This window comes from Acartia tonsa, chromosome 15 (assembly GCF_053477335.1).
Source record: "Acartia tonsa isolate MP-2025a chromosome 15, ASM5347733v1, whole genome shotgun sequence".
Taxonomy (NCBI): Eukaryota; Metazoa; Arthropoda; class Copepoda; order Calanoida; family Acartiidae; genus Acartia; species Acartia tonsa.
In genome coordinates this window covers 4,793,924-4,811,326 of record NC_137274.1, presented here as the reverse complement: position 1 = coordinate 4,811,326, position 17,403 = coordinate 4,793,924, and the positions used below count along the sequence as shown (strand labels likewise).

General features: G+C 33.5%; 1 protein-coding gene across 2 annotated transcripts in view; it reads right to left on the bottom strand.

The window, feature by feature from the left end:
- The window catches only part of Nedd4 (E3 ubiquitin-protein ligase Nedd4), a 103,217-nt gene continuing 85,814 nt past the window's right edge, over positions 1 to 17,403 (bottom strand). For both annotated transcript variants that reach the window (XM_080150171.1, XM_080150172.1), the window contains exons 28-36: positions 17,168 to 17,233; positions 16,260 to 16,343; positions 14,628 to 14,715; positions 11,575 to 11,616; positions 10,747 to 10,822; positions 7,702 to 7,759; positions 6,631 to 6,722; positions 5,707 to 5,808; positions 1 to 4,798 (exon numbers count right to left, since the gene is read on the bottom strand). In XM_080150171.1, coding sequence (XP_080006297.1) covers positions 5,715 to 5,808; positions 6,631 to 6,722; positions 7,702 to 7,759; positions 10,747 to 10,822; positions 11,575 to 11,616; positions 14,628 to 14,715; positions 16,260 to 16,343; positions 17,168 to 17,233 — 600 coding nt within the window. In that variant the 3' untranslated portion in view covers positions 1 to 4,798; positions 5,707 to 5,714. The remainder of the gene's footprint in view (positions 4,799 to 5,706; positions 5,809 to 6,630; positions 6,723 to 7,701; positions 7,760 to 10,746; positions 10,823 to 11,574; positions 11,617 to 14,627; positions 14,716 to 16,259; positions 16,344 to 17,167; positions 17,234 to 17,403) is intronic.

Sequence of the window (17,403 nt, the reverse complement as noted above, 5' to 3'; positions counted from 1 at the left end):
AAAATTTAATATATTTATTTTTTACATATAATTTTATACCTTAGATAAAATATTCTTTTTAAAATAATTTACAATTAAAAATCATTAATATTATATATACAGACCGAATAAGTTTATTAATTTTTTTAATAAAATTTATTAATCTAAGAGTCCCAATTATATAAAACAAAATAACCCTCATTGTAGATTAAAGAATTGAACTTAGGTCCCCAAAGTTTTAATCTAATAATAATTTCTAAATCAATATAGAGTTTTAAAAAATTGGGTCAAGAGTTGACGGTAAAATATTCCATATAATGAATATCTCCAAAAATCTATGAACTTTAAAGGCTGCTAACGGCCAAACGGTGGAACGTATAGATTATGCTCGCACTCAATTTCAACCGACAAAAGAAGGGCTACAAATAATCTGGAGTAGTCATTAATCAATAATATCTCGCAGTGCACATAAATGCGCAAAAAAAGACTTATTTTACGCGTTCATCATTGAATCTTGGTTATTCCAGATTATTTGTAGGCATTATTATGCCGCTTTAAAAGATATGATATGTACGCTCAGCTGTTTGGCAGCTAGCAGCCTTTAAAATTCATAGACTTTTAGAGAAATTCGTTACCAGGAATATTTTACCGTGAAGTTGATGAATAATAAATTTAATTCTGTTTATATAATTGTTATATACATATGATTACAATAAAAAGTTAAAAATCACAAAAATCAAAATTTATTAAATGCCCGGACTAAATAAAACATATTTCATATATTTACTAAAATTTTTCATAAATGTTATTTGAAGAGGGAGGGGGGGGGGATAGGTTCGTCCCATATATTTTTTGTGGGGGGGAGGGGGGATTCTTCAAAACTTTTCTTTATCAAGAAATATTTTTTTGTCCCTAATTACATCTACTATTTAGGAACCTTTACATAGGTGACAATAATTTCTTGGAAAGGTTTCAGGCTTATTTAACTGCTCCTGCTCCCCCCTTTAAATCCAAGAACCCCTAGAAGCTAGGGGCGCATCCATAGAAAGAATGAACACCCCCCCCCCCCCCCCAACAAATGTTCCCCTGCCAATTGAATATATCCACATATATTCTATATCCATTTCTTCTGGTCCAAACCCCGACGGGTAGCTTTAAGCCCATAAGATAATATACATACAGTAACCTAAATTGTATTACAAAAATACCTTTTTTTATAAATCCTAAAATATTCAACTAAATTTTAAAAAATGTATTAAAAATTCTTTTCTTCAAAGGGGTAGTTGCACAAAATGCATTCAAACTAAAATTAGTATTTATTTTTCCATATCCTATTATATAAAGAAAAAGTTGTTTTGTGAAAAGCTTAAGATCCCAATAACTACAGAACAGATTAGGTTCTCTATTCGATTTAAGATTTATGTAGGCCCCGAGATGGTTTTAGGCTATTTTATTTTCAGATTTATGTAGATAATCGATACCAGGAACTTTTTTAAAATATATTTTAAGGCTCACTACTCCAAGTACCCCATTTTAAATGCATTTCATGGAACTATCCCTTTAAATCTTTAAAGTTTTTTTTATGTTAATTTGAAACTATAATTTTTACTAGCAGCTCCGCACCTCTAGGGGCACTTGAAGAAACGATGAGTGAGGTGGTGATCAACCCTCCAATTAATTTATTCCAGGAGGTTTTTTTTCTAGAGGGCCCTTAAAGGAAGCCTGCAAGAAATAACACGCTTTAGCTGCTAAAAGACTGCCACAAGAAGACCCAATACCCCAAATTTAAAGCCTTAAGCTTCAATAACAAAAAAGTTCTAGGCATTTCAAAATAGCATTTTATGTACAATGGAATTTTTGAAAGATTATCAATGCTCATAAAAGAAAAAACAATTTTAAATTACGTCGCCTAGACACAAAATTATAACCTTATCTTTGTCAGAAACTTAGATTGCCTGTAATCAATTACATTTTTACAATAAAAACACCACATTTCATAGTCAAAATCTATGAAAAAAATTCGATTTAAATTGCATTTTTAAACGAAAATCATAGCGGAAACAAAGGGGTAAACTAATACAAGTTTAGCTGTGATTGGTTGTTAAGCTAATTCAGCCTTCTCATTGGCTACAGTACATTCGGAACAACGCAAGTAAAACTTAATTTTTTAAAATGATTTTGACTATAAAAATGGGTATTTTTATTGTAAAAATATAATTAGTTACTGGAAACCTAAATTTATGACAAAAATAAGCTTATAATTTTGTTTCTAGGCCACGTAGTTTAATTTCAAAGTTTTCAACATGAGCATTGCAATTCTTTCAAAATTTTCATTGTACATAAAATGCCTAGAACTTTTTTGTTATAGAAGCTGAAGGCTTCAAATTTGGGGTATTTGCTCTACTTGTGGCAGTCTTTCAGCAGTTAAAGCGTGGTATTTCTTGCAGGCTTCCTTTAAATAGTTATAAACCTTCTCAGGACCTATGAGAACCTATACTGTAACGGAGAACCACAACGGTTCAGCGGTTACTAAGATCCTTCGGTACAAACAGACAGACATTCTGTTACTTTTCTATAAGGATGTACCATAACGACTAAAATTAAGATGACTTAAAAGAGGAACATGAAATCTTCAAAATTTTCTGTGCAATAAAATTAAATTTAAAAAGTTAGAAAGAATCTTTATTTTATTAAAAAAGGAGGCTTAAAAGTTTTCTTAAGATGCCATTCTCCTGTTCCATATTATTTTAAACATCAACCAATAAAAAAATAGTGTGTTTTTATCGCATCGTATTAGAGACAGCTTACATTAAAAATTACAAGGTTAAAACCAGTTTTGTTAACCACGAGGGGTCAAAGGCTCAATCAACAAAACTACTTCTAAGTTTATGATTTTTACTTTAATATTCATAGAAAATTGTCTGTAATACGATGCTATACATGATTTTTCAGTATGGCTGAGAACCAGTTCTAATCCAGCGGATATATTAATTGGTTTCGAAGCCATACTGTAATGTGTAAACAGAGTGGATGGTATATAACTTAAAATTTCCGAACTTATACACTATGCCGCCAAAATAAACCAATCATGTTCATCCATTGCTATATTAGACTATAAGACACCCACGCGATTGGTTCGTTTTAGCGGCAAATAAGAAAATTTAAAATTATACCATCATATTAGTGATAACGGATGTTGATAGGGGGGAGGGGGGGGGGTGGTAAGTCAGGGATCTAAATGAATAAGACAATGGCCGATTAATTTATGTACATCCCCAATGATGAGACACAAATTTACCCCTTCTGTAGATTAAAATTAATGATTGAAACGTTTTGACACACAACTCAATAAAACAACCGATCAAAATTTAAATTAAACCCCAAAGCTGTTAAGCTGATGAATAAAAAAACATTTATATAAAACTTTGGAGACTAGTGTAATAAACAGACCATTGTCCTCTCCTTCCCTGGCGGGAAGTTGAGGTTACAAAAAGTCTTATGGGATAAAACAATGGACGGGAAGCAAAGGGAGAGGTAGGTTTCTGGTAAAATCCGTAAAGGTTATTTGTTATAAGTTAAAAACAGTAGTAGAACGATAAAAATTTATGTGAACTATTAAAAAAAATTTTTTGTCTATAGTTCTTTTCAATAAGAAATACACATATTTAGTGAATATTATCGTTCTACTACTATTTTTAAGCCTTAAAACACACACCTTTACGGATTTTATCAGAAACCTACCTCTCCCTTTAAAAAAAAAAGTTAACATCAATTTTGGTCGTTCTACTACTGATTTTAACTTATAACACATAACCTTTACGGATTTTACCCAAAAACTTACCTCTACCTTTATATCCCGAATTTGGATAAAATTGTTGGTGGAAAAGTTTGGACACCACTAGTTCCTAAATGAAGTACCCAAAGATGTAAGGGAGACATTGGACGGGTACCCAAAACTTAACTCTTGATTGGTTGGTTTAAACTAGAAGTGTCCAAACTTTTCAACCAATAACTTTTCATCATCAGAACGGGTAGCTTTGTTTATAGTCATTGGGGAGGTACATCTAATTATCGTCCATTGTCATATCCTAAAATATCCCAATATTTTACAATATTACGTACATAAAAACGAGTACTCAACAAGGATGACAACATAAATAAGTAGCGAAGCATAAAAAAGCAATGAATGGGAATACAGACGAGATTTAAACTAGGGTTGGGCCGGATATTTTTTTTGACCAGATACCGGATATCCGACTGGTTACTAATGCAGGATATCCGTTCCAGTCGGATAACTTGCCAACGTTCGATATCCGGCAAACTACCGGTTATCCGGCATTAAAAATCAGTCGGATATCCGGATAGTTTCAATATCCGGAAGCCAGCCAATCCGGATATCCGGCCCAACTCTGATTTATACAATTCTAAAAATATAAAAAATTTATTGGAGAAAAAAATCACAAAACCTTTCTCACTTTTTTTTATATTTTTGATTATTTCGTATGATTACTGACAGACCGACTGACAAAGTAAATTACATACCTACTGAATGCTTATTTTAAAATATTCACCAAGAAATATCAGCCGTCTATATTGAATAAAAGCTGAGCAAATCACATTTCCCCCATAGCATTAGTGACTACACCGACTGACTGACGGACGGTTGGACAAAGGGAATGATAGAGTAGCTTCGCTACAATAGGAATTTAACATTTAGATGCCATTAACATCCCCCTCCCCCACTCCATCTTTCCATAATTATATTTCCATAATAAATTTATTTCAATCAAATTTAAGTAAACCAGCTTCACAGGTGAATCTGAAAAAAAAGAATAGTTATTTCTCACATCGTATTATAAACAGCTTTCCGCGTATATAAAATGTACAATTAAAAGATTAAAACTATTTTTTAGCCCCGAGATCCCGAAGGTAGGGGCTAAAAAAACTTGTCTGTTTGGAGAGTGTGTAGCGATGAACCGATAAGGTTCTCCCTTACAGTAAAGGTCTAGGAAAGATTTTAATTTAAAGAATTTTTGTTTATCAAAAATGAAATTGAGAACTTATCTTAATACGTTGAAAATAAGAATATTTGTTTTTCTTATCATGGATAAGTTTAAGCTCCTAGGGTATGAAATTTGAACTAAAACTAGGTTGCCTTCGATTTTCAGAATAGATTTACGCATTTAGCTCGATGGCATTTGTCTAGTTCAGATTGGAAATTTAAACTACTTTTTTAGGTTACGACAAACCTCCTAAACCTCATAATGCGACAAACCTCCTAAAGGGACAAACGTTCTATTGCGACATCTCTTAAGTATAACGTTCAAAAATTCATCTTAAATTATGAATTTTAAAAATCTTCTAAAATTTGAGAACAAAATCCTGAAACAGTAAAATAATTCTTAATTGAAATTTATTTCTCAAATAACTTTGAACACAGGCTTAATTTTAAAAATCTGTCCGACAGTTTTCCCAAAGTCTGTGTTGGCTATCAAACGGCATGGTTTCAAACCCAATACATCCTTGCATTACAAAATTCGACGTTAATTTTTTTAATTTCTAAAAAAAATCCTCTAATTTGAGAACATTTTTAAATAAAGTTTGGAAGATTTAAATTTTTTAGAAGGTTTTACTTAAGAGAAGTCGCATTAGGACGTTTGTCGGTGTACACATTTTTATAGCAATGAAATGTGCTTGCCTTGCCCTTACTTACTTGTTAATGATTACCTGTATGATTAGTCAACGCCAGCAAAACCCTCGGAACCCTCAATAGCTTTGACAAGTTTATCTCTCAGCTGCTGATAGGACTCGTAGGGCGGCAGGTCAAGCCTAGTAAAAGAATTAATGAAAATAGCCAAAAACCTGCTAAAAAGCAGTCAGACCAATATGGATGTTATACAGTTAATTATCCTCCTGTATGATGGGAATGTTGACAAGAAATTTCAGCCTTCTATCTTAACTAGCAGCCAAGAAATTTATATTTTTCTCAGAATAATGTGTAGCTTAGGTGTTTGTGCGCTCGATTATCGCGTTCTATTATGAAATAATGTCAACTTTAATAATATCATGAGATTTTTAATTTTAACAAGAACAGTTTACATAAAAACTGATGCCTTTATCAAATGAAAATAGGGGTCATGTAAAGAAGATAACGTTTTTCTGAAAAAGAACAGACATTACCTTCCTAAGATTTTACCTCAGATGAGCTAGAATTGATGTTAAGGTGTCTATAGAAGCGTCATAGCATGCTTTACAAATAACACGACGCAACCTAGGGTCTATCTAATTTTGGAGAATTTTGCTCTAACCGGGAGTTAACACAGTTTGACATATTTAAAAACAGATCAAACCCTCTTATTCCAGTATGGCTTCGAAACCGATTAATGTCCGCTGGATTAGAACTGGGTTTTGGCCATGCTGAAAAACCATATATAGCATTGTATTACAGACAATATTCCACAAAAATTGAAAAAAAAAATATAAAACTAATACCAGTTTTGTTTACACAGGCCATCAGGGCTAACAAAACAAGTTTTAATCTTATAATTTTTTATTTTAATTTCCGCAGAATGCTGTCTATAATGCAATGCAATAAATAACTATTAATACATTAATTGGGCGGTAAAAACAAGCCCCATCTGTCTGACTAACCTATTAAAGCAAGTGTGGGCCCGCGGATAACTTGTAGGTGATCCCCATTTCTCTATCGTGAACAGTTGGGGACCATTTGAACCATACAGCTCCTGTAACACAAGAAAAACATTAAATCAGCTGATCTGATAAAGGAATAAAGTCGTCTTCTTCTTTTTTTTTAAACGCGGGAACTTGTGATTAGCCGGCTCACATGAAGGAGACTAGCACCGGTGCTAGTTTCCTTCATTCTACACCATTTGGTGCTAGGGTTCTTCATCCTTAAGATTTACAAGATTTCTTAATAGTGGGAGGGATTTTAGGTTTAAAAGGGCCGGGACATATTTTGTGTGAGAAATAGGGAGGAGCAATTTATGCATTACTAGTGGCTACGCCCCTAAGCCTCTAGGGGCACTGCACTTGTAGGAGAAGGAAAAGTCGACCTCATCCTATTTTAAATTTGAGTTTCCAAAAAGTTATAAAAATTATTTTTTGAGGGAGAGGGGGGTTAAGACACCCTCTCAAAAAATAGTTTAAAACCTTCCCAGGACGCTTACTACTTTATATAATAGGATTAAAACATAATACAATTAAGAAGGGTCAAAACATTAGGTGCTAGCTTTCTTCACTTAAAGACATTTGGTGCTAGCTTTCTTCATTCTTCGATTTCGGTGCTAGTCTCCTTCATGTGAGCCAAATTGCCTTCTTTTTTAAAAATAAACGCGGGAAAATTTTGATCAGCTGATGAGATACAGTAGGTAGTAAAGTCGCCTTCTTTTTTTAAATGCGGGAAACTTGTGATCAGCTGATCGAATACAGTAGTAAGGTCACCTTCTTTTTGTTTTAACACGGGAAACTTGTGATCAGCAGATCAGATACAGTACTAAAGTTACTTTTTTTTTTAAACGGGTGACGAGGGGATGCACTATGTGTTCGAGCCATGGTCGCGTGTCTCAATGTCAATCTTATCGCATGTTCATAATATTATTGTTTTAAAAAAATTTGCACATTGTGTTTGTGTTGGATCCTGCCTCTAGGCAACATATTTTGATATAAACAATATATCTGTTATTTTAATTAATAATTGGTTACCTTAAATCCATTCATAGGCACCCTGGACGTTCCTGTCACAAACTGCAGTAACCGAGATCTTAAGAAACAGATATTAGAAACTCTATCAATATATCTACCTTCTAGCATTTGTCTTTTTGTATGTCTTGTCTATTTAATCAATATATACTATACATCAATCTATCTATTTATATACCTATCTATCTATTAATCTAAACATCAATCTATCTATTAATTTAACTTTTTATATTCTAATAAGTAAATATGTTTATTAATCTATCTATTAATTAATACATCTATCTAACATCTATCAATCAAGTAATAAATAATCGAACAATATTATATCTAAATTAGGGATGGGAATCCGTCGAATTTTTGGGCCGGATTCGGATTCCGGATTCTGAAGGAATCCGTCAAAAAAAGTGACGGATTCTTGCGGATTCCGGATTCTTATTTTTGGCGGATTCCGGATTCGGATTCCGGATTCTAGCAGTATTTTCAAAGGCCGTCCGTCACAGAGGGATAGCTTTTTTCGTTAATTTATCACTATGTTACTTGGTTGAAGCCTTGATTTGTTTAAAGTGTTGACTTCCAGCATAACCAAAACATTTACATCACATTAGTAATTATTAAAATTTGTTATGTAGAAAAAAATTTAAGTGCTACGTATGTCCTAAAAATGTGCTTGGTATTTTCTAACCTATTTAAATTAAATTTAGCCTACCAATTTAGAATCCGGAATCCGCTATAAAAAACGGATTCCGGATCCGGATTCGGATTCCAAAATTGGCCGAAAATTGGGCGGATTCCGGATTCCGGATTCGGATTCCGGATCCGGATTCCCATCACTAATCTAAATATCAATATATCTATTACTCTATCAATCAGGTTATCGATCTATTGATCTATCAATCAATCAATCTATCTATCTATCTATCAATCAATCTACCTATCTATCCATCTCTTCACTTATCTATCAATCTATCTGTCAATCTATCTGCACAGGAGTCTAAGGCCGGACATTTCGCCAAAAATCAACATTGGAATTCCTCAAAATTAATAATTTTTTTTGAAAATATATACCCTATCTCATATGAAACCGAAGAGTTTTTGTCTTTTCAACTACTGGTTGATGAATTATGAACTTTGAAACATTCGAAGGTTCAGGATTATTTTCACTTCATGAATTTTGCCTTTTGAGTTTTCAACATCTTTGGAAAATATATTTTTTTTCAGTGTTACATTGATACAATGAAGTTTCTTTACATGATATATTAGGAAACTGGGGTCATTTCCTAAATATTTTTGCAAAAATGTTGGCAATAATTTTCAGTTTTTTTAAGTTTTTCACCAAAAACCAGGCCCCGCAACATACCAAACCATATATTATTCTTAATATACAGGTAAAATGCCATAGTTTCATGTTTAGTTTAGGTTGTTGCAGGGCCCGGTTTCTTTCAAAATTTTAACTTTAATTTTAGGGGCCAGACTCTAAAATTCCAATATAACAAAAACATTTTTTTTATTCCCTCTGTTAATTTTAATTTCTGATGCATTTAAACTGCCCACAAAGAGCCTATGCTAGATTAAGAGACTTTCAGAGATTTAAAATGAATATTTAAATTTTTTAGGGGGGGGGGGGAGGTTTAATGCATCCTTTTCGTAATCCATGCGCAAATGGCACTTAAAATCGGAATTTCGTTATTAAACTTGGCATGAGTATTCCTTGGTAGGCCAATTTTCCATAAATCAAACAAAAAGGTGGAAAAGTGATGGCTAACGGCTGGTGGCTCAGCCGTATAGCCTTTTTTTGGCCAATTTCAGGGCAAATCCATTAGTTATTACGTAGGAAACAACTTCTTGAAACATAATTTTGCTTTTACTCATGTTAAATGTTACCAATAACCATTTTAAAAATTTCTTGTACCAGCCGCTTAACGGCTAGAGAACCAGTTGAAAAAGGCTGAGAGTGGCCAAGAGTATGATGTGTAGATAGGGCTTGTGTCGTGTCTAGGGGTAGGTTTTCATGGGTGCTGAGCTTAAAAATACTCTCAAAAATAGGGGCTAATTCATATGGCAGCTGGGTAACGGCTGCTGCTCAGCTGTTAGCCATTTTACATGACTATTTAATGATATTTTAACAATGTTTAGGTATAGTCCCTATCCTAACCTAAATAACCTAACAAAAGCCATCTTAAAAATCCGACAAATAGCCCCTTAAGGTGCGTTGCCACGAAATGGACTATTCCCAAATATTTCAGTAGAATTAAACTTCTTCAATTAATTTTTGTATTCTAATTAATTTTATTGGATATATTAATAACAAAATTTTACAATTTCTAGATTTAGCTATTAAACAGCTGAAAACATTAGGTACTAGATTAAGTATTATTACTTATCTAAGAGAAAATAACTTCGTAAAAAAGGTGAAGAAACTTCAATTAGTTGTATCAAATGTATGTTGAACAAAGTTTGGTGATTGGGCATTTACCTTTATATAATCATTTCTACAGTAATGTTCATAATGCTGCAAGGTTTTTAAACGTTTTATTGCTTAGAAAGATCGAATTTAGGCTCTCTGCCGCTTAAGAAAATAGTATAAAAATATGAAATTTAAGTTAAGTTTCAAAGAATTTTCTAGACCAGTTGGCTTTTGTTTTTCTTTTCTAAATGAATAGGTATACAAGTTGTATTGAGTAATAATAAGATGCATGCATTTTATTTTGAACAATTCTATCAACTACAAGCTGAGAAAATTGACTTTGAGTAGAGGTAGGTGAAATGTCCACCAAAATGCCAAAATAGACCACTGTGATCTGTCAATCTATCTATCAATCCATCTATCAATCCATCTATCAATCCATCTATCAATCCATCTATCAATCCATTTATTAATCCATCTATCTATCCATCTCTCCATTTATCTATCCATCTCTCCATTTATCTATCAATCTACATATCTATCAATCTATATATCAATGTATCTATCCAACTTTCAATGTATCAATCCATCAATTTATATATCAATACATCAATCTATCTATCCATCTATCTATCTATGTATACCTCATTTCATTGTTAAATGAGAGAACGACTCTCCAGAACCATTGGATGACAATATGGTTGGGATGATAGTCACCCTATACAACACACAGACAATAACATTTATTGCGGGTCCAAATAAACATCCCTGCGGCACTCCAAATTTAGGTGTTACGGACAACAGGACGCATGGACATTTATCAAGAGATCTAAAGGAATAAGACAATGGTTGATAAATTGATGTACCTCTCCAATGTTGATACACAAAATTACGCCTTCTAAAGATTAAAATTAGAGTTGGACACTCAACATCATCAAGATTTAAATAAGTCACCAAAAGTTGTCAAGCCAAAGATTAAGAAAACTTTATCATCCATCCATATTTTACTTAATATTCGTAGAAAATTGTCTGAAAAATGAATTTATGCATTTTTTTTCTGCAAAATGCAGAGAACCGGTTCTAATACAGCGGATATTAATTAGTTTTGAAGCTATTGTACAAATTCTATTCCTTTTTCTTATTGTACACCATTTCATGTCCAATGAGAGACTAGTGTTTAAATATTGTAATCTTTATTCTCGTATTCATTCGAATCTGGTGAATAGGAACCGGTTCTCATTCATACGAAAAAACTATGTCTAGCATTGTATAATATCCAGCTTTCTACAGATATAAAAATGTACAATCATAAGATTAAAACCAGTTTTTTAGCCCTGAGATGCACATAATTGCACATTTTATATCCGCGGAAAGTCGTTTATAATATGATGCGAGAAATAACTATTCCAGTATTGAAAATGAATGCTGTACTTCACACTTTCTCATATTAAATACAATAAATGTTATTTCCTTGTAGGTTGTATTTTTCTTCCAGTCCTTGACGTCAATACTTCCTAAAAATTAAAGGGGGGGGGTAAAATGTGGTGACTCGTGCCACGACATACCAGCAATTTTATTTTGGGTGCTACTCCCTTAGTTTTAGAGATAATTGGATAAAATCTTTTGGGCTGGGTCAGTAATTACCCCAACTAGAGGTATCTTTAAAAAAAAACGGCGGCGGGACCGCTGCTCCCGCCACCCGCCGCCGTTTTCCGCCGCCACCAAAAAAAATTTTTTTTTTGCATTTCTCGCCGAATTAGGCAATTTGGAATCATTTGAGACCATGTTATTTTTTTCAAAAATTTTTCCCCTTACAAGCAGCCCTGCGGGGGGACTTAGTCATTTTTTTCAAATTCTCGTATATCAAGGTATATCTTAAATACAGTACTTCTCCTGTGATTTTGAAGATATTGAAACAAAATCTTTTTAGGTTGGTAAGTAAAAAATATTTGAATTAAGAAAACGGCGGCGAGACCGGCGGGACCGCCGCTCCCGCCGTCCGCCGCCGTTTTCCGCCGCTAACAAAAAAAATTTTTTTTTGCATTTCTCGCCGAATTAGGCAATTTGGAATCATTTGAGACCATGTTATTTTTTTCAAAAATTTTTCCCCTTACAAGCAGCCCTGCGGGGGGACTTAGTCATTTTTTTCAAATTCTCGTATATCAAGGTATATCTTAAATACAGTACTTCTCCTGTGATTTTGAAGATATTGAAACAAAATCTTTTTAGGTTGGTAAGTAAAAAATATTTGAATTAAGAAAACGGCGGCGGGACCGCTGCTCCCGCCGTCCGCCGCCGTTTTACGCCGCCAACAAAAAAATTTTTTTTTTGCATTTCTCGCAAATATTTATTACTGACCCATCAAAAAAGATTTTTTTTGGTGGCGGCGGAAAACGGCGGCGGACGGCGGGAGCGGCGGTCCCGCCGGTCTCGCCGCCGTTTTCTTAATTCAAATATTTTTTACTTATTAACCTAAAAAGATTTTTTTTCAATATCTTCAAAATCACAGGAGAAGTACTGTATTTAGTAAAATTACTAAGTCCCCCCGCAGGGTTGCTTGTAAGGGGAAAAATTTTTGAAAAAAATAACATGGTCTCAAATGATTCCAAATTGCCTAATTCGGCGAGAAATGCAAAAAAAATTTTTTTTTGGTGGCGGCGGAAAACGGCGGCGGGCGGCGGGAGCGGCGGTCCCGCCGCCGTTTTTTTTGAAAGATACCTCTAGTTGGGGTAAAAACTGACCCAGCCCAAAAGATTTTATCCAATTATCTCTAAAACTAAGGGAGTAGCACCCAAAATAAAATTGCTGGTATGTCGTGGCACGAGTCACCACATTTTACCCCCCCCCTTTAACAAGATTAGTTGAATTAATGCAAACAAGGGTGACAACATACATAAAAGCGAAGCTCTGAAACGGTATGACAGCCGAACATTAACTCTTGTGGAGTGTTAGAACTGAATATACAAAATATAAATATATAAGTTTTGATAAAATTATACGTAAATTAAATTTGTTGCAAAACTTCTTAAATAGGTACACAATTCTGTTTAAGGCAGGGTTGTCGAATTGGGCACTTTTTTTAATATTGGGCGGCCTAATTGCCCAAAAGGGTTTTAGGCGGGTTTTGGGCGCCCAAAAGTGGTTTTGGGCACCCTTTTTGGGCAAATGTCGTAAAAAGCATATAAAAAGGATAGAAAATAGCTTAAAACCATACCTAGACTTATTATTAGAAATAAAATAGCCTAAAACCACCTCAGGACCTATAAAGGCTACACTGGAAAGGAGAACCATATCGGTTCAGCAGTTAGCGAAATTCTTCTCTAGATACAAAAAGCTTACTAATTTATATAGTTAACGAGCGGCTACGGCCCTAAAGGCCTCTAGGGGCACTTGATGAGGGGAGAGTCAAATTTGATAATCCAATTATTATATCAGATTTAAAAAGAAAAAGTAAAAAAAAAATGGGGGGGGGGGAATATTTTTTTTTTTTGAGGGTTTCCTCCCCCCAATTTTTATTTCTAGTTTAAAAAAATTGAAAAAAAAGTTTTTGGGGAAGTGTAATATTTTTCTAGGGGCGATTTCTCTTAGGGTGGTGGTACCCTCCCTCAAAATAGTTATAAACCTTCCCAGAACCTATGAGAAGCTACCCTGTTAAGGAGAACCCGATCGGTTCAGCGGTTAGCGAGATCCTTCGGTTCAAACACACAAACAAACAGACACACATCCTGTTACTTTAGTATAAGGATATCACCCAAAATATAGGCCCGCCCCCCCTCTTTTTTAACCCCCTCCCCTTTTTCTCTCCCCCTAAAAGGGGGGTGCCCAAAACTGCCCAAAAGGACCTTAAATTGGGCGGCCCAAAACCGCCCGCCCAAAACTGCCCGCCCAAAAGCGCCCGCCCAATATGACAACCCTGGTTTAAGGACATACTGACATTTTTAGGACTTGATTATAAATATGCTTCGCTTAAAACATTGTACTTTGTTGTCCTAGGAACCAGTGTTCATAAAACAGATCAATCGTATTATTATATCACACGAAAAATTGTTATTAAAAAAGTTAAAAATCAACATGTTTAAAATGGACATACGGACAATCTGGTAATGATTATAGAGTTACTACGCTTTCTAAGTAATACCTAACTACTACAGAAATCATCATGCAAAGTTTGAAATCGATAGGATAATTCTAACATGCCTAAATTAATAAAAAAAAGTCCGTTACAGATGGACATACGGACGGACCCTTATTATAGAAAAGCCCCACATTTAAAAATGTCATGGAATTTTTTGATTCTTCGACAATTAAACAACTTTTAAATAATATGCTATTTCTCATATAATAGTATATTGGTACCCTCCCCTTAAAATAGTTAAAAACCTTCCCAGGACCTATAAAAAGCTACCCTGCAAAAGCGAACCATATCAATTCAGTGACTTGTAAGACCCTTTAACAAGGATTAAAAATCGCGGGTCCAAAAAAACATCCTTGCGGCACTCCAAATTTAGTAAGACAGAATTCCTACCTATTCCACACATGAGTAGTTCCAGTTCTCCTTCATCAAAAATCTTGAGAAGATTGAGTGGTACAAGCTCGTTGAAACCAGACAAAAACTAAAAGCAGAGCAGGGATCAAAAGGGATAAGACAATGGCCGATAAATTTATGTACATCCCAAATGAAAATAAACAAAATTACCACTTCTGTAGATTACAATTAGCGGTTGAAACGTTGGGACACTCAACTAAATAAACCAACCAATCAAAATTAAATGAGAGTCTTCATAAGACTTTGGGAACTAGTGTAATAAACAGCCCAATGTCCACTCCCTGGAAAACAAAGTCATCTTAAGCAGGGATGGGACAATGGGCAAATAATTCAGCGGCATTATGTGCGGTAGTCCCCAAAGTCTTTAAATTTAGCCAAAAAAAAGGAATAGTTGCATTAGTTCTAGTACCTAAAAGACCTGGAGTATCAAAACTGATAGTAATATTACTTATGATTTTTATTTGGATTTTCCTAGCAAACTGGCTGTAATAACATTATGCTACACATAATTTTTCAGCATGTCTGACTAAGCCAACCGGTTCTAATCCATCGGATTTCAATCGGTTTAAAAGCCAAACTAGAACAAAGATGTGTTGCACCCAAAGAAAGGGGTATTTTGAAGTGAGATTTAAGGATCTGGCCAATATTAATACTTAATTAAGTACCTAGTTTAAAAGATTTGTCAATTTTAAGATATGTTAAACCCAACGAAAGGGATACTATCAAGTAAGATTTGGGTATCAGGCTAATTAAATGCTTAATTAAGTACCTAGTTAAAGGATTAATCCATTTTAAGATGTATTTAACCCAGAGAAAGTGGTATTACCAAGTGAGATCTCGGGATCTGGCCAATATTAATACTCATACTCAATTAAGTACCTAGTTTAACAAATCCATTTTATGATGAGTTAAACAGAGAAAGGCGTATTACCAAGTGAGATTTCGGGATCTGGCCAATATTTATACTTAACTAAGTACCTAGCAAAAAGGACTAATCTGTATGTAATGTAGATATTTTAACCCAGAGAAAGGGGTATTTCGAAGTGAGATTTGGGGATCTGGCTAATACTTATACTTATATAGTTTAAAGGACTAATCTGTATGTAGATGTTTTAACCCAAAGAAAAGGGTATTACCAAGTAAGATTTAAGGATCTGGCCAATATTAATACTTAAAGTACCTAGTTTAAAGGATTGTTAATTTTAATGTGTGTTAAACCCAGAGAAAGGGGTATTACCAAGTGTGATTTATGGATCTGGCCAAAATTAATACTTAATTAGGTACCTAGTCTAAAGGATTAATCCATTTTAAGATGTGTTAAACCAAAAGAAAGGGGTATCACTAAGTAAGATTTAAGGATCTGGCCAATATTAATACTGAATTAAGTACCTAGTTTAAAAGATTTGTCAATTTTAAGATATGTTAAACCAAAAGAAAGGGTATTACCAAGTACCTAAGATTTAAGGATCTGGCCAATATTAATACTCATTAAGTTAAGTACCTAGTTAAATGATTAATCCATTTTATGATATGTTAAACCCAAAGAGAGAGGTATTTCGTAGTTTGTTTTTGGGATCTGGCCAATATTAATACTTAATTAAGAACACTAACCTGGTCCATTTGTTTCTTAACTCTATTTATAAACCTCCACTCTATAACTCTCTGAATATACTCATCCTTGTTCTCATTCGTCACCTGAATATCAAAATATAATCAATCAATCAATATAGCTACCTATTTACTAATCTATCAATATATCTGTATCTATCCATTTATCTTACTATCAATCAATATACCTATCTATCTATCAATCTATCTATCTATCTATTATCAATCTATCCATCTATCAATTGATCTATCAAAAATCTTTCTATCTATCAATATACCTTTCAATCAATCTATCTGTATCTATCCATTCATCAATCAATCAATCTGTCATCAATCTATCTACAAATCAATCTATCAATATATCATCAATCAATCAATTAAGATATCTATCAAACTATCTGTATAAATATTTATATCAATCTATCAATCTTTAAATCTAATGATCAATCAATCTGTAAATCAATTTACTATACTTGTTATACATGTCAATTAATCAATCAATCTAGCTATCTATTTATCTATCAATCTATCCATATATCTATAAATAAATCTATCTACAGATCTATCTACCAATCTAATAATATATTCATCAATCAACATATCTATCTATCATCAATCTTTCTATATATCCATCTATCGGTATCAATATTTATATTAATCTTTAAATCAAATGATCAATCTGTAAATAAATTTACCATCTTCGCTCTACATATCTAATAATCGATCAATCAATCTATCAATCAATAAACAATGACATAATGTATCAATATAAACATCTAATAATCTATCAATCAATCAATCTCTCCATCAATCAATCTCTCAATCTCTTAATTTATTAATCAAGACTATTACTTACTACATTTCTAAACGTTCTTATCTAAATGTTTCAAGTGGATAGAACAATTCTTTACCTTTATCTCTTTACCACCAGGCCTCAATTCAATTGATACAGTCTGACCAAAACTTTCTTCATCAATCTGAACATAATAGTTATTTATTGTATCGTATTATAGACACCTTTCCGCGAATATAAAAAGTAAATAATAACAAGATTGAAACCAGTTTCATTCGCTAAGAGGGGCCAATACGTGCTGACAAAACTAGTGTTGATTTCATGATTTTTATTTTATTATTCGTGGAAAATTGT